The 11,276-nt window shown below is 38.1% G+C and overlaps 1 protein-coding gene across 2 annotated transcripts; it reads left to right on the top strand.

The window, feature by feature from the left end:
• Positions 1 to 810: 810 nt before the first annotated feature.
• Positions 811 to 10,495, top strand: OR11G2C (olfactory receptor family 11 subfamily G member 2C). 2 transcript variants are annotated; one of them, XM_059890796.1, is made up of 3 exons: positions 811 to 824; positions 3,240 to 4,126; positions 10,418 to 10,495. In XM_059890796.1, the coding sequence occupies exons 1-3, from the start codon at positions 811 to 813 to the stop codon at positions 10,471 to 10,473; spliced, it is 957 nt and encodes a 318-aa protein (XP_059746779.1). In that variant the 3' UTR covers positions 10,474 to 10,495. The 2 variants fall into 2 exon arrangements, with proteins under 2 accessions (XP_059746779.1, XP_005211594.3); XM_005211537.5 differs by lacking the exon at positions 811 to 824 and having other exon boundaries at positions 3,193 to 4,126.
• Positions 10,496 to 11,276: the final 781 nt, after the last annotated feature.

The raw sequence follows: 11,276 nt of genomic DNA, 5'->3' as shown, positions 1-11,276 counted from the left end.
ACTCTCCACTTTCACCTTCATCAAGAGGCTTTTGAGTTCCTCTTCACTTTCTGCCATAAGGGTGGTGTCATCTGCATATCTGAGGTTATTGATATTTCTCCCAGCAATCTTGATTCCAGCTTGTGTTTCTTCCAGTCCAGCGTTTCTCATGATGTACTCTGCATATAAATTAAATAAGCAGGGTGAGAATATACAGCCTTGACGTACTCCTTTTCCTATTTGGAACCAGTCTGTTGTTCCATGTCCAGTTCTAACTGTTGCTTCCTGACCCGCATACAAATTTCTCAAGAAGCAGGTCAGGTGGTCTGGTATTCCCATCTCTTTCAGAATTTTCCACAGTTTATTGTGATCCACACAGTCAAAGGCTTTGGCATAGTCAATAAAGCAGAAATAGATGTTTTTCTGGAACTCTCTTGCTTTTTCCATGATCCAGCAGATGTTGGCAATTTGATCTCTGGTTCCTCTGCCTTTTCTAAAACCAGTTTGAACATCAGGAAGTTCATGGTTCACATATTGCTGAAGCCTGGCTTGGAGAATTTTAAGCATTACTTTACTAGCGTGTGAGATGAGTGCAATTGTGCGGTAGTTTGGGCATTCTTTGGCATTGCCTTTCTTTGGGATTGGAATGAAACTGACCTTTTCCAGTCCTGTGGCCACTGCTGAGTTTTCCAAATTTGCTGGCATATTGAGTTCAGCACTTTCACAGCATCATCTTTCAGGATTTGGAATAGCTCAACTGGAATTCCATCACCTCCACTAGCTTTGTTCGTAGTGATGCTTTGTAAGGCCCACTTGACTTCACATTCCAGGATGTCTGGCTCTAGGTCAGTGATCACACCATCATGATTATCTGGGTTGTGAAGACCTTTTTTGTACAGTTCTTCTGTGTATTTGTGCCATCTCTTCTTAATATTTTCTGCTTCTGTTAGGTCCATAACATTTCTGTCCGTTATCGAGCCTATCTTTGCATGAAATGCTCCTTTGGTATCTCTGATTTTCTTGAAGAGATCTCTAGTCTTTCCCATTCTGTTGTTCTCCTCTATTTCTTTGCATTGATCGCTGAAGAAGGCTTTCTTATCTCTTCTTGCTATTCTTTGGAACTCTGCATTCAGATGCTTATATCTTTCCTTTTCTCCTTTGCTTTTCGCTTCTCTTCACAGCTATTTGTAAGGCCTCCCAAGACAGCCATTTTGCTTTTTTGCATTTCTTTTCCATGGGGATGGTCTTGATCCCTGTCTCCTGTATAATGTCACGAACCTCATTCCATAGCTCATCAGGCACTCTGTCTATCAGATCTAGGCCCTTAAATCTATTTCTCACTTCCACTGTATAATCATAAGGGATTTGATTTAGGTCATACCTGAATGGTTTAGTGGTTTTTCCTACTTTCTTCAATTTCAGTCTGAATTTGGCAATAAGGAGTTCATGGTCTGAGCCACAGTCAGCTCCTGGTCTTGTTTTTGCTGACTGTATAGAGCTTCTCCATCTTTGGCTGCAAAGAATATAATCAATCTGATTTTGGTGTTGACCATCTGGTGATGTCCATGTATAGAGTCTTCTCTTGTGTTGTTGGAAGAGGGTGTTTGTTATGACCAGTGCATTTTCTTGGCAAAACTCTCTTAGTCTTTGCCCTGCTTCATTCCGTATTCCAAGGCCAAATTTGCCCATTACTTCAGGTGTTTCTTGACTTCCTACTTTTGCGTTCCAGTCTCCTATAATGAAAAGGACATCTTTTTTGTGTGTTGGTTCTAAAAGGTCTTGTAGGTCTTCATAGAACCGTTCAACTTCAGCTTCTTCCGTGTTACTGGTTGGGGCATAGACTTGGATTACTGTGATATTGAATGGTTTGCCTTGGAAACGAACAGAGATCATTCTGTCATTTTTGAGATTGCATCCAAGTACTGCATTTCGGACTCTTTTGTTGACTATGATGGCTACTCCATTTCTTCTGAGGGATTCCTGCCCGCAGTAGTAGATATAATGGTCATCTGAGTTAAATTCACCCATTCCAGTCCATTTCAGTTCGCTGATTCCTAGAATGTCGACATTCATTCTTGCCATCTCTTGTTTGACCACTTCCAATTTGCCTTGATTCATGGACCTGACATACCAGATTCCTATGCATATTGCTCTTTATTGCATTGAACCTTGCTTCTATCACCAGTCACATCCACAGCTGGGTATTCTTTTTGCTTTGGCTCCATCCCTCCATTCTTTCTGGAGTTATTTCTCCACTGATCTCCAGTAGCATATTGGGCACCTACTGACCTGGGGAGTTTCTCTTTCAGTATCCTATCATTTTGCCTTTTCATACTGTTCATGGGCACAAATGCAATGATGTCACCTCTTTGAAAAGTGGAATAAATTCATTCCACTTTTGTGACAATAGACCAGTAGGTTGGTTGGTAGATAGATTGATAGATAGACTCTATTAAATGTAATAGTTATATGCATGCATGCTAAGTCACTTCAGTCGTGTCTGACTCTTTGTGACCCTATGGACTGTAGCCTACCAGGCTTCTCTATCCATGAAGATTCTCCAGGCAAGAATACTGGAGTGGATTGCCATGCCCTCCACCAGGGGATCTTCCTGACCCTAGGATTGAGCCTTTGTCTCTTATGTCTCCTGCATGGGCAGATGGGTTCTTTACCACTAGCGCCACCTGGGAAGCCCTAAAGGTAATACACTTATATGTATATTCTCTATCAAGTCTATATAATCTTCAAATACCACTACAACACTTTGCTAGAAGGGTTTATCTATTCTGACCAGAAATTTTCTGGAATCCAGGATGAAAATATAAATGAGAATAAAGAGGAAACCCAGGTCAATATTTCATCTTTCAAGAAAAAAATTATTGATACATAAGTCCTTATGGGCTTCCCAAGTGGCATTAGTGGTAAAGAACCTGCCGGTCAATGCAGGAGACATAAAAGATGTGGGTTCGATCCCTGGGTTGGGAAGATCGCCTGGAGGACAGCATGGCAACCCATCCTAGTATTCTTGCCTAGAGAATTCTGTGGACAGAGGAACCTGGTGGGCTACAGTTCCTAGGGTTGTAAAGAGTTGGACATGACTAAAGTGACTTAGCACTCAGGCATGCAAGTCCTTATATCTTTCCCAAGATGATTTAAGTATAAATCTGAGTCCTCATGTCTATACAAACTCATTTGATATTTGCTGGTCCTTTCACAGCTCCCAGATCCATGAAAATCTCCAACACCCCCAACACCTCCAGCACCATCACTGGCTTCATCCTCCTGGGCTTCCCTTGCCCCAGGGAGGGGCAGATTCTCCTCTTTATGCTCTTCTCTGCTCTCTACCTCCTGACCCTCATGGGCAACGGTTCTATCATCTGTGCTGTGCGCTGGGATCAGAGACTCCACACCCCCATGTACATCCTGCTCACCAACTTCTCCTTCCTGGAGATCTGGTATGTCACCTCCACTGTCCCCAACATGTTGGCAAACTTCCTCTCTGATGACAAGCTCATCTCCTTCTCTGGGTGCTTTCTCCAGTTCTACTTTTTCTTCTCCTTGGGTTCTACAGAATGCTTTTTCTTAGCTATTATGGCATTTGATCGATACCTTGCCATCTGCCGACCTCTACAGTACCCCACCATCATGACTGGATGTCTCTGCACCAATTTTGTGATCAGCTGCTGGGTACTTGGTTTTCTCTGGTTTTTGATTCCCATCATTATCATCTCCCAAATGTCTTTCTGTGGATCTGGGATCATTGACCATTTCCTGTGTGACCCAGGTCCTCTTCTAGCACTCACCTGCAAAAAAGCTCCTGTGATGGAGCTTGTCTTCTCCACTCTATGTCCTATTCCCCTCATCATTCTTTTTCTCTTCATCATGGGGTCTTATGCTTTGGTCATAAAAGCTGTATTGAAAGTTCCTTCAACAGCTGGACGAAGGAAGGCTTTCTCCACGTGTGGGTCTCATCTGACTGTGGTTTCACTGTTCTATGGTTCAGTAGTGGTCATGTATGGGAGCCCAGCATCTGAGCATGGTGCTAGAATGCAGATGACTGTGACTCTGTTTTATTCTGTTGTCACCCCACTTCTTAATCCAATAATCTATAGTCTTAGGAACAAAGATATGAAAAAGGCCCTGAAGAAATTTCTGAGACTATAAAACTATTAACCAAAAAGACTCTTTAGCAAGTAGAGCCCAAATTTTTATTTACTAATTTGCAAACTTTTATAAATATTCTATTTAACTTATTTTCAGCTTAAAAACATTTTCAGAAAATTTTTCATTAGAGTATTGACCAAAATTTCAGTATCTTGTGAGCATGTTGTCTGTTGATTTTTTCTTCTCTTGGTTCCTGATCATTTGTCCTGTTTCTTCATATGCTTCCATATTTTTCATTGAATGCTGCACATTATATTTTTGACATTGTAAAGACAATGGATATAGTAATGCAACAAAGGTTAAATTTTCCTCAAGTAGCAGATAGAGTAAAAACAGATCAGTTTGATCCCATTTAAGGATTCATGTTGTAAAAATAACCTAACCCACTTTTGCTCTTATTTCTGGGATGTGACTCTTACTCGGGAATATGACCTTTCTGAGATCTCAGCTGCAAACCTGGACTGTTTTTAGGATACCTCCACCTTAGCAATCCCTGAATTCCTATTTTTGTACTCTGAAAAATCATGACTCCTAAAACATCTGCTCAGCTCTTTAGACTCCCAATTTCTGCTTTCTGCTAGATTTTTTAAAAATCTCATCTTGTATCTAAATGGCTAGCTGAGAAATAAAAAATGCCTTGAAAGGAGATTATAGTACCCTTTGATCTTCCTTCTCTGTGGTCCTCCTTTTCCAGAATTTGTTTCTCAAACCCCAAGTGCCTTACTGGCCATAGCACCAAACCTTTATTTCCTCAGTTCAGTCTGAGGAGAATCTACTGCTTTTTGCTGAGACAGTATTCTTCCTTCACCCCAATCTTTCCCATATGCCTTCCTATCTACATTTTCCTGCCCTACTGATTGCTATTTCTCAGGGGAAAACCCCCAAGATGAATGTGGAACTCATCTCCTTGTTGCTCCCTTCTTGGAATTGTATCCCATGAAGTCTTTTCTGTGTTAACTGCTTTCTAGTGCCTTAGAATGTTCTTCTTATGTATTTTGTCAAGGTTTTATAGTTATTTTTTGTAGAATGATTAGTTTAATGCAAGCTGTTTAGTCATGACCACAGTCAGAGATTCTTGTCTTTTATAGTTAAATTCCAGACATTCTCATTACTATTCTCAGTTTCAGAAGATGATCTTATACCATAAATATGCAAAAACCTACAAAACAAAGAACAGTGAACACAGGGACTGGTACAAATGCAAATCTAGGAAGTAGATCCGCTTTTTTTCAATGCAGGCAGCTCCAGATTCTTGGGGCAGAGGCGAGGGTTGGGGGGAGGGGAAGGGGAGTTTACTTACAGTAAGATATGAAAAAGCAAAACCACAGAGAACAGATTTAGGCCATTTTTTCATTGGTATATAGTTGATTTGCAATCTTATATCAGTTTCAGGTGTACAGCATAGAAATCCAGTATTTTTACAGATTACACTGTAAAACTACTGCACATTTCACTCATTGTTCAAACTACTGCACAACTGCACTCACTTCACATGCTAGCAGAGTAATGCTCAAAATTCTTCAAGCCAGGCTTCAACAGGTTCATGAATCAAGAACTTTCAGATGTTCAAGCTGGACTTAGAAAAGGCAGAGGAACTAGAGATCAAATTGACAACATACACTGGATCATAGAAAAAGCAAGAGAATTCCAGAAGAACACCTACTTCTGCTTCATTGACTATGCCAAAGCCTTTGACTGTGTGGATCGCAACAAACTCTGGAAAATTCTTAAAGAGATGGGAATACCAGACCACCTGGCCTGCCTCCTGCAAAACCCGTATGCAGGTCCAGAAGCAACAGTTAGTACTGGATATGTAATGAACTGGTTCCAAAAGATAAATATCCAAAAGATAAATAATCAATGGTGGCCAGGACATGGGGACATTTGTACACTGTTGGTAGGAGTATAAACTGGTGCAGCCACTATAGAAAACAGTATGGAGGGAGTCTCAAAAACTAAAAAATTGAACTACCATATGATCTTGCGATTCTACTCCTGGGTGTTTATCTGAAGAAAATGAAAACACTAATTCAAAAACATAAATTCACCCAAATGTTCTTGGCAGCAATATTTACATGAGCCATGATATGGTAGTAGCCTAAGTGTTTATGATGTACAGATGAATGAATAAAGAAGATAGAAGGTGTGTGTGTGTGTGTGTGTATAGAATAGAATACTATTCAGCTAAAAATAGAATGAAATTTTGTCATTTATAACAACATAGATGGACCTGGAGGATATTATGCATAATAACTCAGAGAAAGACAAATACTGAGTATTATCATATATATCTGGAATCCCAAAACTAAAACAAATGAATGAATATTTTGAATGAATGCAAAAAAACAGAAACACATTCATGCATTTGGAGAACAAACTAGTGGTTACCAGTGAAGAGAGGGAAGGGGTAGGGTATTAATAGGTACAAACTACTATGTATAAAATAAGCGACAAGAATACATTGTACAGCACAAGGAGTATAGCCAATATTTTATAACAATTTTACATGGAGTATATTATATTAAAAATACCCAATCATGATGTTGTACACCTGAAACTGATATTATAAATCAACAGTACGTCAACTTTTAAAAATGAGATGGGAAGGGAAAAAACCAGAAAATGACTTGGCTCTCATAGCCAGAACCAGAAAAAAAGTAGCTGGATCTTTTCTCAATATATAATAAATGCTTATTATTATAGTTATCAAGCAAGAGAAAAAGTATTAAAATATTTAAAATTAAAAGTTATCTAAACCCATCACCCTCAGGTAAACACCATTAATATTTAAGTGAACAATCTTTCATGTATTATTTTATACACATACACACACTCATATAAGTTTTATACAATCAGATATTGTACATGCTGTTTTTATGACAGACTCCTTAATTTTTTCCTTCCCACTCCCTACTACCATCACTTCACCCACAATCTAGTTTTCACACATCCCATCTCTACTAGATCAACAGTAATAACGACCTAGTGTGCGTGCTTCATACTATTCTCCAAGATCCTAATTATATACACATATTTAATTATATATAAGGATTTTTTCATTATCTTTCAAAAATCAAATCATTATTATATAAGTTTCCATACAAAGTGCTTTTATTTTTAGCCTAATAGTATGCAATTATCTCCAAGTTTGATACCTGGGTCAGAAAGATTCCCTAGGGAAGGAAATGGCAACCTACTCCAATTATCTTACCTGGGAAATCCCAAGGAGAAAAGAGTCTAGTGAGCTACAGTCCATGGGCTCACAAAGTAGTCAGACATGACTTAGTGACTAAACAACAGCATTAAGCATACTGCATATGTTCATTTTCTATAGTAGACTAGAGATATATAATTAATAAAACCAGTCTTCCACAGGACGCTTCTATAGGAAGAACTATTCATGAGTTTTGGTTAATACTAATTTCATAAAAGACATGACTGAGAACAAGTTTCATATACTTACTGAGAAGGTTTTCATTGAGGAAATTTAAGATTAAAGTCTTTATATAGGTATCATGATAATCAAGTAAATTATTGTCTGCATTTCTACTAAATTCAGCTAACTTGCAATGTGCCTGAAATTAACTTCCACTTTAGCCATTCAAGAATTGTACAGCCTTGGGTGTACATGTGCTCCCCCACACACGTGTACACCTGTGTACATCCTTTATCAAAATAAAAAAAATTTTTTTAATTAAAACTCCAAAAAAAAAAAAAAGAATTGTACAGCCTCAAGTACACCATCAGTATCTTTTTATAAATGAGGTGACTAAGCCTTGATTGAGTAAGTAAGTTTACCAAACAGTTAAGAGTGTTGGAACCAGGTTGAATTAAAGAACTATGACTCCAGAAACCATACTATAAATTGTTATGCCATGGTGTCTCCTGATGTTAGGTTATCATATGTAAGCTTCCAAGTTAAGCATTTTATATACACTTTCTTTTTTAGTCTTCATTATAACATTATATGAGCCATTACTATTTCATCTGTTTTACAGAATAGAAAACTAAGGCCTGGAGAGAACAGATAACAATTTACCAGTAATGCAGTCTAATAACAACTCAGAAAGCAGAGATTCAACCAAGTCTCTCTAAGTCCAAAACTTACATTCTTCATCATTATTAATTTGTTGTAACAGAATTTTATATATATACATATATATGCTATTGAGTGAAAGTGGGGGAAATTCCCCTTGTGCCTCTACAGCTGAATAATATTCAGCTATTAGGATGAGCTTATGGGAAAAGGCTGATAACTTAGTGAATAAGTATAGTTGTTGTTTAGTCGCTAAGTTGTGTCCAACTCTTTGCAACCCCGTAGGCTGTAGCCCTCCAGGCTCCTTGTCCATGGGATTTCCCAGGCAAGAATACTGGAGTGGGTTGCCATTTCCTTCTACAAGGAATTTTCCTGCATTGGCAGGCTGATTCTTTCCTGCTGAGCCACAATTAGGAAGTATTTATGGGAAATGGCTGATAAGAACTTAGTGAATTAGTATAGTATAATATTGTAAATACAACACGTGCAGAAAAGTTAAATCCAGTCTTCAGAAAACAATACAAAAAAGTATAAAAATACTTTAAATGGCGATGTTTGAGCAGTAATGTGGAGGTCTTTTTCTATTTTGGTTTTTTTTCCCCAATTTTATGCTTTATTGTCAAATGCTGCAATATTAAGTATTGACTGCCCATGACTTAATGGTAGTTTGACCTGTGATTTTTCAACTTTACAACTGCATGAAAGAAATATTCATTTGGTAGAAACCATACTTTGAATTTTTAATTATAATCTTTTCCCAGGCTAGTGATACATGGTAAGATACTCTGTTGTGATGCTGGGCATCAGCAGCACATCACAGCTCCCAGTCAGGCACGTAATCACAAGGGTAAATAACCATGTTGTACTGATAAACCATCCTGTTTTTTCACATTTAATACAGGAAGAAAATTCTTGAAATTTATATGGAAACACAAAAGACTATGCGTAGCCAAAGCAATCTTGAGAAAGGATAACAGAGCTGGAGGAATCCGACTTTTTGACCTCAGACCGGAGTACAAAGCTACAGTAACTGAGACAGTATGGTGCTGGTACAAAAATAGAAATATAGATCAATGGAACAGGATAGAAAGCTCAGAAATAAATCCACACACCTATGGTCATTAATCTAAGACAAAGGACAAATGACTATATAGTGAAGGAAAGACATTCTCGTCAATAAATGGTGCTGAGGAAACTGGACAGCTACATGTAAAAAAAATGCAATTAGAACATTCTTTAACAACATACAGAAAAATAAATTCAAATGGATTAAAGACCTAAATGTAAGACCAAATACTATAAAACTCTTACAGGAAAACATAGGCAGAACTCTGACATAAAATGCAGAATATCTTTTTCACACCATCTCCTAGAGTAATGAGAATGAAAAAAAAAAAAAACTAATGGGACCCAATTAAACTCAAAAGCTTTTGCACAGCAACAGAAACCATAAATAAACTAAAAAAAAAAATTCCACAGAATAGGAGAAAATATTTGCAAATGATGCCAACAACAAAGGATTAGTCATCAAAATTTAAAAACAGCTCATGCAGCTCAATATCATGAAAAAAAAAAAACAATTAAAAAAAATGGGCAGAAGACATAAATGCATAGATATCTATACAAAAAAGACACACAAAAGGCCAAGAAGCACATGAAAAGATGCTCAACATTGCTAGCTATTAGAGAATTTAACTCAAAACTATGATGAGATGTTACCTCATATCAGTCAGTAGGCCATCACCACCAAAAATCCAAAAACAAAATATGCTGAAGGAGGTGCGGAGGAAACCGAACCCTCCTACACTGTTGGTGGAATGTAAATTGGTACAGCCATTATGGAGAACAATACGGAGGTTCCTTAAAAATTAAAAATAGAACTACCATCAGTTCAGTTCATTCGCTCAGTTGTGTCCAACTCTTTCCAACCCCAGCCTCTCTGTCCAACACCAACTCCTGAAGTTTACCCAAACTCATGTCCATCGAGTCAGTGATGCCATCCAGCCATCTCATCCTCTGTCATCCCCTTCTCCTCCTGCCCCCAATCCCTCCTCACATCAGGGTCTTTTCCTATGAGTCAACTCTTTGCATGAGGTGGCCAAAGTATTGGAGTTTCAGCTTCAACATCAGTCCTTCCAATGAACACCCAGGACTGATCTCCTTTAGGGTGGAGTGATTGGATCTCCTTGCAGTCCAAGGGACTCTCAAGAGTCTTCTCCGACACCACAGTTCAAAAGCATCTATTATTTGGTGCTCAGCTTTCTTCACAGTCCAACTCTCACATCCATACATGACCACTGGAAAAACCATAGCCTTGACTAGACAGATCTTGTTGGCAAAGTAATGTCTCTGCTTTTGAATATGCTATCTAGGGTGGTCATAACTTTCCTTCCAAGGAGTAAGCGTCTTTTAATTTCATGGCTGCAGTCACCATCTGTAGTGATTTTGGAGCCCAGAAAAATAAAGTCTGACACTGTTTCCACTGTTTCCCCATCTATTTCCCACGAAGTGATGGGACCAGATGCCATGATCTTCGTTTTCTGAATGTTGAGCTTTAAGCCAATTTTTTCACTCTCCTCTTTCACTTTCATCAAGAGGCTTTTTAGTTCCTCTTCACTTTCTGCCATAAGGGTGGCATCATCTGTATATCTGAGGTTATTGATATTTCTCCCGGCAATCTTGATATGATCTAGTAATTCCACTTCTGGGCATATATCCTGAGAAAAATATGGCTCAAAAGGTACATGTACACCAATGTTCATTAAAATGCTGCTTACAATAACCAAGACATGGAAGCAACCTAAATGTCTATCAACAGATGAATGGATAAAGTAGATATGATATGCATATACAATGGAATATTACTCAGCCATTAAAAAGAAGGAACCAATGCCATCTGAAGCAACATGAATAAATCTGAAGATTATAGTAGTAAGTGAAGTAAGTCTTACAGAGAAAGATAAATATCACATGATATTGCTTATATGTGAAAATTTTTTTTAATTATACAAATGAACTTATTTACAAAACAGAAACAGATTCACAGACTTAGAGAATGAACTTATGATTACCAGGGCAGAAGGGTGGCAGGCAGGGA

Source organism: Bos taurus, chromosome 10, assembly GCF_002263795.3.
Source record: "Bos taurus isolate L1 Dominette 01449 registration number 42190680 breed Hereford chromosome 10, ARS-UCD2.0, whole genome shotgun sequence".
NCBI lineage: Eukaryota > Metazoa > Chordata > Mammalia > Artiodactyla > Bovidae > Bos > Bos taurus.
This window is presented reverse-complemented; position numbering and strand designations above follow the sequence as displayed.